This window comes from Semicossyphus pulcher, unplaced genomic scaffold (genome assembly GCF_022749685.1).
Source record: "Semicossyphus pulcher isolate SPU_LCO1_2020_fin unplaced genomic scaffold, fSemPul1.0.p SCAF_10, whole genome shotgun sequence".
Classification (NCBI taxonomy): domain Eukaryota; kingdom Metazoa; phylum Chordata; class Actinopteri; order Labriformes; family Labridae; genus Semicossyphus; species Semicossyphus pulcher.
Genome location: NW_027211604.1, coordinates 23,427,393 through 23,443,336, shown reverse-complemented (window position 1 = coordinate 23,443,336; position 15,944 = coordinate 23,427,393). Strand labels below are relative to the sequence as shown.

General features: G+C 41.0%; 1 protein-coding gene across 1 annotated transcript; it reads left to right on the top strand.

Moving 5' to 3' along the window:
* The first annotated feature begins 109 nt into the window (after positions 1 to 109).
* tbcelb (tubulin folding cofactor E-like b) lies at positions 110 to 14,774 on the top strand. Its single transcript, XM_069674567.1, has 8 exons — positions 110 to 170; positions 4,827 to 4,969; positions 5,707 to 5,846; positions 7,359 to 7,540; positions 7,765 to 8,021; positions 8,125 to 8,251; positions 8,689 to 8,805; positions 12,318 to 14,774. The coding sequence occupies exons 2-8, from the start codon at positions 4,837 to 4,839 to the stop codon at positions 12,661 to 12,663; spliced, it is 1,302 nt and encodes a 433-aa protein (XP_069530668.1). The 5' UTR covers positions 110 to 170; positions 4,827 to 4,836; the 3' UTR covers positions 12,664 to 14,774.
* The last annotated feature ends 1,170 nt before the right edge of the window (positions 14,775 to 15,944 follow it).

Sequence of the window (15,944 nt, the reverse complement as noted above, 5' to 3'; positions counted from 1 at the left end):
GTCTTATTACTTTCCATATTGCGTTTTGAAAGAAGAATGTACAGTAAAGAAGACGGAAAATAACAACACTTTTAAACAACGTCATTTCCGGTACAGTAGGCGTGTCTTAAACTGACAACTAACCGAAGAATAACAAAAACAAACAGAGCACGGAGGGGGTTCCGGGGACGGTGAGTGTAATGGTCTTAAAATAAACCGTGTCAATGTCAAAATACTATATGAATACGTAATTTTACGTGGGGTCAGTTTTAGGGCTCATAAAAATGACCTTTATAGTAGCTCCCCCTATCTATATGTAAAAACAGCTACGCTTCTGCACGACCGTTGTACTTCAAACGTGTTGCACACTCTTTCGAGGTTGACAGTACTGAGCTAAACTCGCATGGATGCTAAAAATATATATGACATTACCCTCCGTCACTGTAAAAAAGTCGGCAATAAGTATGTTATTTGGTCTGTTCGTGTTTGCACGAGCGACGTTGAGCAACAAGGCCTCGCTCATAAGCAGCACTCCAGACGTGCTTTGCTCTCTCTGGCTGGAAGACTGTTTCGCCGAATCCCTTGAAAAAACTTGCTGGTTCAAGGTGGCCTTGCTTGGAAGCGAGTGTATATAAGAAGTACAGTAATACTTTTGACCTTGCACGAATCACTATAGGTCGCCAATCAATTCGGCATCAATTAAAGCAATTTGTTTCTTTATTAAACACTGTATTTCTTTAAATTTGTTTTTACATTGTTGCACCAAATCAAACCCTGGAGGGCAGTAGCGAGTAGTCAAAAACAATTTGCTCTTAAAAATACACAGCACTGAAAAGAGAGATAACTTAACATAGGCTGGTTTTGAATGAATGGTACTCACTCTGTGATGAAGATATCATATCACCTGAGGATGGCATATGCCCATCAGAGCCTTTTGAAAGTTTGTCTTTGCATTGTGCAACTAAATTGCTTTCTTTTACCTGCAGGGACCCCAGCTGTCACTTAACCTTCCTTTTGTCAGCCTCATAATGCATGTTTCACTCCTTTTTATATGGTGTAAAGTCCGATGCCCTGGGTTGTTTTTCTCCCATTCATAAACCATAAAGTGTTTTTTATCTTTGCTAGCATGTAATCGAGTTTGCTCTGGTTCCCAAACTCAGTTTAGTTCTCACCTCTCAGCAGAAGAGGAGGAGGCATGTTATCTGATGTGTTGTTGAAAACAGTCGAACAGACCTTTGGTCTCTTCCACATCAGAGCTATAAATCAGGGGATCTGTGTAATAAGAAACTATCCATGACAGATACATCAGATATAGCTGGACAAGTGGTCAGTCATTTTGCAAGCACACCTCCTCAGGTGGGCCTGAGTTTAAGATGATCAGACCCCATCTGTGTGAAACTGATAGGGCTGATCAGGGCTGAAGAGGGACACTGAGTCCTGGGCACCCGGGTGCTGCAAGGGAGCACACAAGGTCGAGGGCTTCTGATATGAATGATTTAATCACACCTATCAAATATGAAAATCATCTTTGTGTACTCATTGATTTGTGCATCTATTTTTTAAACATCTCTACTGCTCTTATTAATACTCAATAGTAATGATACTGCTGATACACTACCAACGCCTTCATTTCTTCTGCTGTTTATATTTCTAACACTGCTGCTGCTATTTCCTCTGCAGGACTGCAGTTAGGATATGGTTGCCAAGCTGGCAAGCCATCAGCTGTTTGCCAAATTTGGCAGAGTGGTTTCTGTCTTTTTATTATTTTTAGTTGGAGTTAAAATAGTCCTGTGTGCTTCTGGCCCCATGTCTTAATGAATTAATGGGAAATGTAAATTAGTTGAGGCTTTAAAAGCTGTGGTGTGTGGTCTTGGTGAACAGGCTACACCTGTCCCTATGCAAAAAAAAATAGTTAAACATATTTTACATTACAAAAAGGTTTTAATCTGTTTCTACAGTATGTCTCGAAAGAGCATTTTTAACTGCAGCTGTATATCTAATCATTAAACTTTAGATCAATTATTTAGTTTATAAAATGTCCAACGTTTCAGAGAATATCTGTTAAAATTGCCCAGAGCCCAAACTGATGTATTTAACATGCACCCAACAGTAGAAACCCACATGCAAAAATGATGTAAAATAGAGAAAACTGGAAAATTCACAAATTGCAAAAGTTAAATGTTGGTACTTTTGCATAAAGTCAGGCTGCAACTGCTGATTAGTTTTATTATTGATTCATCTGCAAACTATCTTTCCTGGGATATTAATCAATTGTTTAGTCTTATAAGAAAATAAAGAATAAAAATAAGAATTTCCTCGAGATCCAAATGACTTTTTCAGATTGCTTCTTTTGTCTAATCCACAGTCCAAAAAACTCAGACTCTTGATTTACTGTCGTCAATGACAAAAGAAAAATTGCAAATCCTGCTCGAAGAATGACACAAAAGAAAAGATTGATTACCAAAGTGTTTTTGGCTAATCAGTTTCTTAACTACAGGTAATTGTTGCAGCTCCTCACAAAATGACTTTCAGCAGGAACAGCTGGTTCGGCTCCACCAGGAAGTGCACTGGTGTCAATGGTGCACCTGCTCCTGTCAGTGCTGCTCTGCCTCTCACGTTTCTGCTCCTGTTTCTTTTTAGGTTTTCTGTGATATGATGGGATACTTTTAGACCTGATGGGATATTTCTGGGATAGGATATTTTTAGATCTTTTTTATCCAACACATACACAGAAAGAAACACCCATCAGAGAAGAAAATGTGTGAAAACAGACGCATCAAATACAATATTTCATAGTGTTGTCTCTGTTAAATACACAAATAGGAACTAGATAGAGTTATTTAACAAATGTGTGTAATCATACTGCTATTAATGCTACTACTTATTCATTTATTTAAAACGCTGGTTAAAATGTTTGTGAAATGAATTATTGTTTAGGGAAAGTGCCCTGCAGCACAATGCCTCAGTGATGGAGCATAATAGCCTGCAGAGTCATTTATGCTGGTTTAACTGGTCAAGCTGCACTGCAGATCTAGATCCAGACATTTTTTGGTGTAGATAATCCTGTGTTTATTTTGGGCAACAGGGAGTGTCCTTGTGTGACCCTTTACCTGACAGTTTACTGAAAGAGTCCTTAGGTTAGAATAATACAAAATATGTTCAGTTAAAGAAGGATGTGTTTACAGCGTACAGTTAGGTCCTCTGTCTTCCCAGAGATTGCTTCTATTGTTTGGACAATAAAAGCTGGTGGAATATCTATAAACTATCAAATGTTTTCTTGAATTGGTTTGGATTGATAAAATTCCTCAAATGATCCTATGTGCTGCCACTTGGGGCTGGAACCATTACAGCTTTTCTGTAGCTATTAACAGCCCATTGCCCCCTGAACCTTTAAGGTCTTTGATTTGATTAAAATACCACTTTATATCATGTGATTAGTGCTGGGGGGAAAAAAGCAATTTTTCTGTTATTTTTACGATTAATTGATTGATTGTTTAGTCTGTAAGGTGTCAGAAAGTTGTGAAAAATGCTCATAACAATTTACCACAGCCCAAATTGATGTCTTCAAATTGCTTCTTTGTCAATCACTTTAAACACAATATCTAAAGATTTATTTCAACCAGATTTTTTGAGTAGTTTTTGCTGCTTTATATGTGATATTAAAGTTGTAATCTCTAAGATCTCAGTTTTGTTCTCTTTAGCGGCACCTTTGGCGATAGACAGTAATTGCAGGAGCACACTTCCCAGATATCCAGACAGTGTTGCATGTGTGACGTCCACGGTTGGCTCAGGTTGTAACTCTTGATTTTCCTCGCTGACGGTCGCTTTCCTTTTCAGACTGTTTGCTTCATCTGAGCGAATTTGTTCTTTTTCTTTGGATTTTCACTTATTATTGAAGTTGTATCTGTAGTCATCGATCTGTTCTTTGTTTGTTCAGCCATAGTGGATTACTGTTTACTCGCAACACTTGCAGAGACCGGAAAAGCAGCCGTTTAGCTCAGCCTACCCTCTCTGGCAGACCAACCACTGCTGGCTGATGGAAAACGCGTCACTAATTTGGCGCCGTCACAGACACCCAGTCTGTAATACTGCAAATGTAAAGGCTTTCATCAGTGGGCCATAGGCTCAGTTACCATTGTGTGACCTTATTTGGCTATAGATAGTGACTTAACTGACATTTATTTAAATGAAAATCTTCGAGATAACTTTAAATAATAAGCCCGTCAATGTTTTTCTTATTGTCAACACATAACAACTCATTCATTCTGCTGACAAACATTGTCTGTGTACAATGAGTTTGTTGTAGCTTATTCCTCTCTGCCACACAGTTCCATTGTGTTCGAAAAACAATTAAACGCTCATCAATGAGTCACACTGTTGGACTGGGTGATGGTTTCCTTCTTCACCATAAAGACAACTACTGTAGTTCATTTTGAGTCGGTCCCACATCTCTATCGTGTTGCCTTAAATACTCACTAGAGCACTACATATGCTGCTAAAAATAGTCGCTAACAGAAGAGCTTTCTTTGTTTTAGTAATGTCTGTCTGAAAGTGCAGTGCTTAGTATTGCTTAGCTGTTGTGTTAAATCACTGAGCTTTAAACTATACAAAAATGGTTGGGTTGAGTCCGACAGACAGGGTAGGAAGACTAAACATTGGTACTGGTGTTTGTATGACATACAGCAAACAATGTCATAAGCCTTGTACTTACAAAAGGCCAAAAAAAGCAACGCTGATCTGACCCAGGACCTTGTGTTATTGTTAAAATTACTCTACAGTTAGTTTTTAATTTAAAAAAAAAACACACTGCTGTTTTCACCCTCTGTGTCCTTTTGTTGCCTGCTCAGGGCTGGAACCATGGAGTCGTCCTCTGATGAAGAGGAGGCGCGCACCTTCATCCGAGTGCTCAGTGAGAAATACAACCCAGAGAATTTCCCCTACGGCCAAGGAGTCGTGGTTATGCCCAGCCCGCCTGGATCCCCCGTTAAAGGTGAGAGATGATTCAGGGTTTAAGTCAGGTTTAGGATAATTAGTGTATTGATTGGGCTAAATGAGCACCCTACATCCTTGAATTTTTGGGTCAGAATCATAGAAAATAAAAGTGGAATGGCTTGTGTCCACATGGGTTTATTTCTGGCAGGTAGCCAGGATGAAGAACTCGTGCAGTGAGAAATTAAGCTGCACATGGGTTTTGTTTCAAAGATGACAATGTCTTGACAATATCTTTTTGTCACTATGAGCATGCTATCCTTCATACATTGTTTGGATTAGTTTAATGGTGGCTGCTGTCACTGCTCAGTCTCACTACTGTAGAGCGAAGTGGATGTGGGTGCATGAAACGATCCATTGGAGATAACAATCAAGTAATATCATCCCCTTGTCCACAAGCTGTTGTTGGAGCCGCTTCCAGTCACTCTGCTCCCTCAAAAGTGCCTTATATTGTTTCATAATTGCTGTCTGAAATATTTTACAATTCGTGTCTGCTCCATTTGATTTGTTGCTGGAAAGTTTTGATGTTTTCAACTTGAAGCGCTCGAAGAGAGTCATTCAAAAACGGCGGAGCGCTCTGAAAAACGATGCTTTTCCTCCTCCAGACGACGGCTTAATTCTGCAAACGTTGTCTCATCATAGGGAACTCTTCAAAAATTGATTTGTGTACACAAACCCCGAAGCTCCTGAATGCTTTTAAAGTAAAAGTGTTGTTTAACGGACTCACTTTGTTTGCAGATCGCTTGTTCTTGCCCAGCATCCTGGTTCTGAATTACTGTGGAATCACTAAAGCCGGTCAGCGCTCAGACATTGCAGCTTTCTGTGGCCATGTGGTGGAGCTGGACCTGTCCCACAATCAACTCAATGACTGGTCAGAGGTGAGTGTGCTTCACACATTTGGAGTTTTGAAATTGGCAGACCTGCATTATTATTTTTTTACTACAGTAGTATTTGAACACAAGACCAATCACAGGTCTTGTGGTTTCAACCTGGTGTCTCTGTAGCTGCTGTAGGCCCGAGATGTTTAATAGCTGTAAAAAAAAAAAAAAAAAAACTGTAAAAGCTGTCCTCCATTTAAAACCTATGTATGTTTAAACCAATGAAGCAAAGCCATTATTCAGTCCGTCCAGAAAGTTGCAAAGTTGCAATTTAGTGAACTAATGCAAATTCAGCCAATCTCTGCAACTTTTCCACAAATTTGGCCAATCAACCTTTCTCCCCCTCGGGTGTCGACGTGTGCGTCACCAAATATTGCTCTTCGCACAGGTCTGCAGTGTCGAAACATCTGAGAGTATCGTTTACTGTGCCTTTAATTTCCTTTCATTTAAGTCAAATTTTCTACATTTTATTTGCCATCTTTTACTCAGTTTGTCTTGGTTAAGGGAAGAAGAACATCTTGTTAGATGTTGCCAGCAGAAGCATTAATTGATGTTTCTGACAAACGTGCAAAAATTTAAAATTTTATGGTAAACGTTTCATATATTTCTCTTCTACATCTTAAATTTTTTATGCTCCAAGGAAAGGTGAAAAGTCAAAATCAATGGAAATACCAGTTTAATGCAGATCATGTTTATTGTATCGGGTCACATTGTGAGTCTAACACCTCAGAGACACTAACCCTCAAATTCCACAGGATCCGTCTCTGGCGCGTTCCGTGTGCGCCCCAACCTCTGGAGTCGATCGTGCCCATTCACGTCAATGCTAGTGATTCCACAGCACGCCGTCTCCGGCGCGTCCCAGAAGCGTTTCTCCGCTCTGCTCCGCACCGAGTCAATTTTTGATGGAGGCCACTTCAAGCTCATGTCAAGCTGAACAGGGCAGATTGTTCCAAACAGGAAGTCACACACGAAAACAGCATACAGCATCCGGTCATTTCAAAATAAAACACCATGTTCAGACCGGTACAGACTCACGTTGTTTTCCATTTTCATAACAACACACTAAAACCTTGAAAAAAGAACACTTTTAATTAAGTAGTGTACTCAGCCATGGTAGAAGCACAAAAATTACGGAATGATCTCCAAATGAGCAGATAATCAAGCTCGGAGGTGCAAACTGAACTATTGTTTGTCTGTTGCTCTGTTTAACATTGAGGCTATTGCGTGATTTCGCAATCTGGCACGATAACGTAGTTCTCCCGCAATCTTGTGATCTCACGAATCCAGCTGCTTGGGCCAGCGCTCCGCTGCGCTGCTGATCAGACATGCTTCCTGTGGGCGAGGGCTCGCGCCGTCTGACGGACCAGAACCGTGGCACAGACGGAACACGCCAGACACGGATCCTTTGGGATCCTGGCGTAACCTCCACTTATATCTACATATCTTCTATTAGTGATTAACAAACTTCGATGTTTCCTTTTTGTCTCTTGTTTGTTTTGTGGGTTGCTGCAGATCTGCACCATTGTCTCCAGCATCCCCCACCTGGACTTCCTCAATCTGAGCATGAACCCTCTGAGCGGTATGCAGCTGGAGCCCAGCATGGCGGATGTTTTCTCCAGGCTTCGGCAACTTGTCCTCAATAACACCCACGTCAGCTGGGACACAGTGCACACACTCACAAAACACACACCCGAGTAAGTGACGAAGCGTAGAAATGTTGCCTGTGGTTGAACAGTTGATTCAATCACTGTACAAAGTTAACATGTAAAAGATAATAGAATAATATGCATTTTTGCAACATTTAAGTATTAGTAGACACAGGAAGCAGGTGAAAACTGGAGTTTATGACAACTAAAATGAACTCACAAACAGCACAAAACACCTGCAAATTTGTTCTAATTGTCACTATTTCATCCAGGCTGGAGGAGCTTTTCCTGTGCCTAAATGAGTACAACACCGTGTCAGAATCCCAGTCGTCCTGTCCGTCTCTACGCCTGCTGCAGATCACAGACAACCAGCTGCATGACTGGGCAGATGTTCGGAAGTTTGGGAGGATGTACCCGAGTCTGACCACGCTTGTGCTGGCCAATAATACTTTGAATTCTGTGAATGACACTCAGGAAACTCTGCAGCGCCTGTTCCCCAACCTGCGCACCATCAACCTCAACAATTCAGGTCAAATCTGTGCACTTTGTCTTCTGTCCACGTCCAATAATGAGTGAGAGGTGTAAACAAACATTCACTGTGGTTCTAAATCTCTGTGATGTTGTGTTATCAGGGCTGGGTAAATGGGAGGACATTGTGAGGCTGAATTTCTTCCCTAAGCTGGAGGAAGTCAAAGCAATGGGGATTCCTTTATTGCAGCCTTACACCACCCATGAGAGACGATGCCTGCTATTAGTACAGTGAGTCTAAACTTATACCTACATATAATGGGCGGATGAACCCTCTGAAGCTTTGGGGCTTTCTTTCTATTTGTGCCAAAAGAGATTTAATCTAAACCAGAAAACACAGCGACATCTGGTGGCTTGTAAGACTAAAAGCAGCCCTTAATGAGAGTGGTAAGCACCCCCACACCTCGTTTTAGTCTCATATGAGGGCAGTAAAAGTCTTAAATTATCTTTTTACTTTTGTTCATATCTTCTACATTAAATATAGATATTTTTGTGTAACATTAAAACGGCCTTGGGTTGTCAAAACAACACAAACTGTGCACTTTGGTGCTTTGGTATTATCCGCCCATCTCTCACCCACATACATATCAATTCTTGCTGGCCCTGTACATGCAGGGTTGCATGTTTAATACCTAATCTTCATGGTTACAAACATGTCCTATCTACAGGCTGCCGTCTGTTGGGGTGTTGAATGGTGGTAAGATTTCCGATGGTGAGAGAGAGGATGCTGAGAGGTTTTTCATCCGGTACTACCAGGACTGCCCAGAACAGGAGCTCCCTGAGAGGTACTCACACGTACACCCATGCATATTTTTCACTTCAGGTCTAATTTTAAAAGAGGGTACCTTAAGTAAGAGGTGATTTACTTTTTAATGAGTGTGACACTCTTTTATTTTACTGTTTTCTCACATTAGAACGGTTGTAATCTCTATTCTCCAACTTATGTAAGTTGATCGCTCAGATAGATTTCATTTCCTCAGTGGTAGTCGTAATAAAGCAGAATCAGCGGATGCTAGCTTGTCCAAATGAAATATAAAACACGTTTAAAATAACAGACTTTAAGTTATGCAAATAAGTGTTTTATTATCTTTTATGCAGAAATAATACCAAAATGCCCCATGTTTACAGAAAATAATTGCATAAATATACTTTATATTATTGAAAATAATTTGAATGTTACAAAAACGAGTCACTAAAACCCATTCCATTTTCTTTAGTAGTGAACAATGCTTCTGTTGCATTAGAACCTTATGGGATGGTAATGATTTTTCTAGCTATTAGTCCAACCAACGGTCTGTACTTCATAACAACGGTCTGTTATCGAGAAATAGCAGACCTCGGAATGCCGTATTTAACCAATCAGAACCAAGTATTTAACACAGCTGTGTCATTAAAGCGGGATGATCTCCATTGAGGTGTTCAGGAATTTATGGACTCCCGATGATGAACACCTCATATGGCATTTTTCCTTACATAATTTATGCCAGAATAAATGAGACATTTTTTTTAATGATAAACATTTATGTAAATGGTTGGATTTTGCTGTCAGTCTTTGATAACCAATATCAATCAAAAGCTTGAATATGTCGCACCAAATTTCAACACTTGTTTCCACTTCCAACTCTGTGAACAACTGTAAAGCTGTAACAAAAGCAACAACCCGCTCTTTGTTCTCAGTACATGTTTCAAAATGTGTTTTAATATTTTGGAAAGCCCTCAATGGGGGGGCTGACAGCGGCCAAATAATCGCCCACGCTCTTCACCGGCTGCATTCCACTTAACCTCCGCAGAATGTAGGAGAGGGATTTGTGAAGGAAGGTGTAGTCCCTGACTGGGGGAAACTAACCTTTGGGAGACAATGCCACCAGTCTCTGCCTGCTCAATGAGTCCTTTGTGCCGGGAATTCTCTGATTGGAAAACTGATACACAAGGTAGCAGGTTGATTTTTTTTTTATGTATACACCTTCTCTGTCAACCTCAAGCCTTAAGTTGAGATTGATTTGTTTTCTGATGTCACTGGCACTCCAAGCGTCCTGGCTGATTGTCTTCACTTATAACGGAGAAGAAGTTTGGTTATTTTATGTACCTCAAACATCCATTTGTTTCTTCTTCCTGTTTTCAACAATGTAGTCATGGTCTTGGTTTGGAGCCAGGTTCTTGGTGTTGATTCGAGGTTAGGGATCACCACGACTGCGTGTGGGTGTCATGTGGGTGTTGGACATGCTTGGTAAGCAGTGAACACACTGATATCCTCTTTCCTATCGATTTGAGCTGTGGCCTTGCTAGCCCGAGAGATCAGAGCCCTGCAGGGTGGGTCACAGCCTCTCAAGTTCACAAATCTTACTCGGCCCAGCTTCGAGTAACTATAAACTTATATCAAACCATAAATCAGATGGAAAGACACCGATATACCTCAATAATCTCTTTAAAAAAAGATTGCTGGATAATCTGGGAGAGGGATTAAGGGTTGTGGGACGAGGAAACAGGCATGTAAAGAAGGAAATGTGTTGGCTGGACAGGAAGGATTAGAAGGAAACTGAGAAAGAAAGGACTGGGTTGAAAAAGAAATCTGAGATTCAGAGTATCCAGTAGAATAAGTAGAGAGGAACTAAGAGGGGACCGGTGGAACAGTGGATATTGATGGCCAGATCGGAATTCATTATTTTAATGTTTTGAAACAGGTCATCTGTCAACAAGAGGATTGGAAAAATGGGAAAATGAGGTTGGATAAAACCCCAAAACAGAAGTAGGCTAAGATCTGGGCTAGATAGCATTTGTGTTAGCTCCAAAATGTATTTCTTCTGCTAATTTACTGTCCATTATTGAAGAATGCTGGAAAACACAACTGGAATGTTGATTTGTTATCACCTGCAGCATTACTTTCCACATTATACCAAGCTTACCACCCTAAATGAAGCCTTTTAGCTAAATGGCTTCTCAGAATGGGACTTTGTGCGCCCTGGTCTTAGAGACGTATTCCCTGGGTGGACCGCGAGTTTTGGCCAGAAACCCCGGGCCAGGGGATCGGCTTTGTGGGGGAGTTTTGGGGAGGGACGGGGAAATTGCTTTGATTGGCCCAGCTGTTACAGTAGCTTTGAAAGCACAGGCCTTTTCTCCTGGATTTTATTTAATCGTTGCTCGGTCCTTATCTCGAACACGCATTCCCCTGAGGTGGCTGAGAGCTTTCTCACGGCTCAAGATGCAGAGAACCGGGTGTTTTTCTGCCTCTTCAACACACTTTGTACATTTCCTTTTACCTGTTTTAAAGCTTTTTTAAAATTGCTTATAGAATAAGCTGGGTGGGAAAATAAGAAAGACAAAGCATTTGGCTAAGGTGGAGAAGTTTCCCATGTAAAGAGATTTTTTTAAAAGACCATGCTATTACCTCTTCCCCCTGTACTTAAGATAAAAAAGGTCATTCTTCATGTCTGTGTTACAGGAATCCCCTCCACCAGAAAGAATAAAAGATTGCATAACAGCAGTGTCCCTGGGTTGAGTCCAGATTGGGTCCTTTTGTTGCCTCTCACCCTCCCCTGTACCTTTCACAGATTACAAAAACACCACAAGCTAAATGTGTATTAGATAGATAAAGTAACGTCTTTAAAAACATACAGCATTCTTCGTTGGGAAGCATCAGTGAAATGTCATGCAGTAAGAGTAGTTTTGCCATTTTGTCAGGTGAACTCACAATACAAAAACACAATATCTTTTGAACCCCTGGAGTGAATTTGATCAACTTTGGCACAAATTTGACTCAAGGATGAAATTATGAGAATTTTGTGGTCAAAGGTCAAGGTCACTGCGAACTCTCAAATGTCTTAGGGCTGTAACAAGAATGCATAAGCTAATGTAATATGTTTGACATAATCAAATTTTTTCTTACTAACTTGTTCCTTAAAGATATTATCTCGAAGTTCTCTGTTTCGGTCTATTTGGCGCCACCTTACGGCAATAAAAGGCAATTGCGGGCGCATACGTCCCAGATAACCAGACGTCAATGGTTGGCTCCCTTTGATACGGTTGTAACTCCTGATTTTCCTCGATGGACGCTTTTCCTGAGTGATTTTTTTTTCCGTGAACGTCGCCATAGACACCCGGTCTGTAATAATTCTACATACTACAAATGCAAAGGCTTTCATCAGTGGGCCATAGGCTTAATCACCATTGTGTGACCTCATTCGGCGATAGATAGTGACTTAACAGACATTTATTTAAATGAAAATCTTCAAGATTATATCTTTAACAAACGAAAGGAAAAACCCCTCAGTGACCTGACATGAACCCTGCTTTCTCCTAGGTACCACGTCCTTGTATCCAAATATGGTCCCCTGGCCCCGCTGGCAGAAGTGGACCTGAGCCCCCGCTGCACCACGGTGGATGTTCGCTTGGGCGATAGGGTGGAGGCCGTCAGCCTGCGTTTGGAGCAGACGGTGGGTGACCTGAAGAAACAGCTCAAAGCTCTGCTGCAGCTGCCCACCAATGGGATCCGGCTCTTCTACATCAACCGGGAGATGTCTTCGGTCCTGGGACCTGAGGAGCTGAAGTGTGGCACCCGGGCTCTTCATTCCTACAGCATCCGAGACGGGGATGAGATTCAAGTCGTGCCCAAAGTCAAAAGCCGCTGCAGCTCCTCAGATCTTTGAGACACAGGCTCTCTGAGTTTCGTTCAACTGAACGGATATTTGAAATAACAAACACTTACTGGATACCAAGCTTTTTAGATTAAAAAAAAGGCTGATATTGTTCAGCCTTGAATGTAAAGATGTTTGCTGTCTACCATATTGAACAAACCTACACAATAGTATATTTGCACATGGGAGTTCCACATACACAAAGATTGATTATTGGGTGCAGGTCACATATTTCTCTGCTTAAGGTAAAACTGCAGTTTAATTCTCATATACGAACAATATTATGCAAGTAGTCATCTTAAAGAAAGAACCGCTGCCATAATAAGCGATAAATTGCACATAGATTTAAACCTAGAAGTGTGATTGTCTTAGAAGATTCAGAGACTCTAGAATAAAAACTTTCCCTGACATGCTGGTGACACCGCTGCAACACGCACCGGACTTAAAGTAAGTTTGTATTTTAGGTGTGAAAAGAGTTGAAAATGTGGTGATAAATTAATGTTCAGATAGAAATTGAAGTTTAGAACTACCAGCTGCTCAGCATAAGATCTGTAGGTTCACTCTTTATTGTGTTTTTAAATTTCTTGGCCGGCAGCTTTTCAATGTTCCCGTTTTTGTTAACTTCCTGCTGCTCGTAGATTACTCTGAGACTGTTTGCTGTAATTCGTGAACAGTGTCGTCTGGCTGCAGCGAACAGTCCAATGTTTTATGCCCTGGATAATACAGTTTGGGAGGAAATCACTCAAAACCAATTTGCTCCTTAAAAGCCAAAACAATGAACCTCAATCGAGCAATGATCACAGCCAAGCTGGCTGAAGTCTTTCTTCTGAAGACTTTTTACGCCTGTTAGCATTGCCAAGTCTTTGTAAGCAGGGTACAGTATACATTTGCATTGCTTGCATGTACTCACTATGTGGGCTAAAAATGAATGGTTTACATTTTATTTACATTTTTGTGATGGTCACAGGCTCAAAGATGCTTTAGAAAAACATGAGTGTTTGCAAAAGGATCACAAATCCCTGTCACTCAGATCTCTGTCTTTTCACATGACTCTTGATAGCAGTGAAATCTTGGGATACCACTGAGCTGAAAAACACAAATGCAGTGTGTTGGGTCTAACGTAGAGCACATAGCTGCTGCTCAGTCAAGACGCCCTGGCAGAAAGATGAGACAAGTCTGAGGTGAGCTTGGGTCTGGGACTGAGAAAATGAGAAGTGTTGATGCTAGAGTTACCCTCTCTCTGTCGCTGCAATAGCAGCTGAGGCCCAGTCTGTAGGGTAACCACACACCAGGCGCTGTGTCACGGACACTTCCGCTGCATTTAGGTTAGAATGGGTTCATGCAACAGGCTCTCGCCCCTCACCCATTCACCTCAGTCTCTCCTTTACATCCGTCTTACAAACCTGACACTTCTAGTGTCTGCAGTTTCCCAGGATGTAGGGTTGTGACCTTTTCCAATGGCTAACATCGGCATTAATTGCTTTTAAACTCAAAGAATAGATAGAAAAACACAACTACTGGCATCTTGAGAGCCTTTTTCACTGCAGGAATCCGACAGCCCACAACCTGGGGCCTCGTAGAAAGAACTTCTAAGGCCCTTGCGAGGCTAAGGTACTAGACTTTCCCTTTCTAAGCTTAATGCAAAAGGCAACTGGAACCAAGACCAGTTGCCTTTTGGATTAAGCTTAGATTTACCATGACCTTGATGACTGAGAACCTTCACAGACATAAACTTTCCCTTGCATTTCCATTTGTTTGGTAAGGATGCACAGGCTCAACATGAAAACCTATTGGAGCTGCATGCCCAACACATTACAATCAAAATCTGTACAGTAACAGGAGAAACTGCTACAGGACGTTTCCTCAATGAGCCCAGTGCGAGCCTGGGGAGAACTTGCAAAACTCCATTCACGAACAACCATGCTAATCATTGTGTAAGAACCCAGAAGCTTCTTGCTTAGTGGCTGAATTCATAGAAAGCAATGGACACAAACTTGCCTTTAGTACCTCTAATGTCTTGTATCCCCAACCTGCTGGGTTTCTGAACTTTGGCTCTCTGTGTGCAGAATTTTGTGAGTTTTTAAAGGAGCTGGAGTGTGTTGATCGCTGTACATTTATTAACATTAACACACACTTTGTGTTTGGTGGCCAAGAATTTGAAGATACTAGTCAATTGCCTTTTAAAGTTTGTGTAGCTTCATCGATATAAGCACCTAACTGTCCAGTGAAGTTCAATGACAGGCAGGTCGGGCTTATCAGAGACTCTGAAATGAAATATTGGTTGTTGATATATCCCTGCCTTTTGCTGAATGCATGCTGGGATACAGTATGTGTCAGCCTGCTTGAGCCTGAGTAGCCCAGCTGCTTTGATCATGTATGTATTAAATGTATACAGTGTAAATGGGGCCCCTTTGTAGTGGCTTTCTTGTTAAAGAAAAATGTTACGAAGGGCTTGCACAAGCCTTTTTCTTTTAATATTGGGAATAATGCGAAGGAGTTCATCTTTGGAGGTTTGTTGGGTAAAGTACTCCAAGGCTAAATGTTTCTCTTGAACACGTTATAACAATAAGAAGTGAACGTTAGCCTCGTGTTGCCAAAAATGTGTTGGAGGGCTGTTGTCTTGTGTCAACCTGCATCTCCCCTCCGGCACGATGTACTCTGTAGTGGATAACTGGAGATCTCTTCTGGGTGTTTTCTGTCTGTACTGACTCACACACTTTATACTATATTACGATGGAGTTGCTGTCATGGGAAGTTGTGGGATGAGCATGAACCATTTTGTTTCCGAAATGTATGGTAAATTGGTATTTGCATGTTGATAATTCTTGATGTGTTTGATGTAAAACGTGTAAGAGGTGTGTCATTTCAGGGAAACAATGTTTTGTGTGGGCATTTGTAATTTTGACACTTTAAAAACGTAATCTGTGCTTCTGTCACTCTCACCTTTTATCCTACAGTAATACCAAATACAGAGATTATTTACAGATTTAAAAAATCTAAAAGATAGTTGCTAATCTGTTCTACGTTATGCCTCGTGCTGTTTAGAATATGGTGTCTAATTTATATCACGTTTGCTTTCTGAAGTCCTTAAATGTATCTTGATATGTAAAAGTCTTTCTTTCTTTCTTGAGATCATATTGCCATTTCTCTTCCTGTCAAGTATAATGGTGCTTTTACTTCTCTTAAAGAAATAAATGATCAGTAATTCAGCTTATTCCTGTGTTGCATTTTCATGAATAAGCTGAAACATTATGAGCGAGCTCAGGCAGACAACTTGAGTGAGCTATAGTACC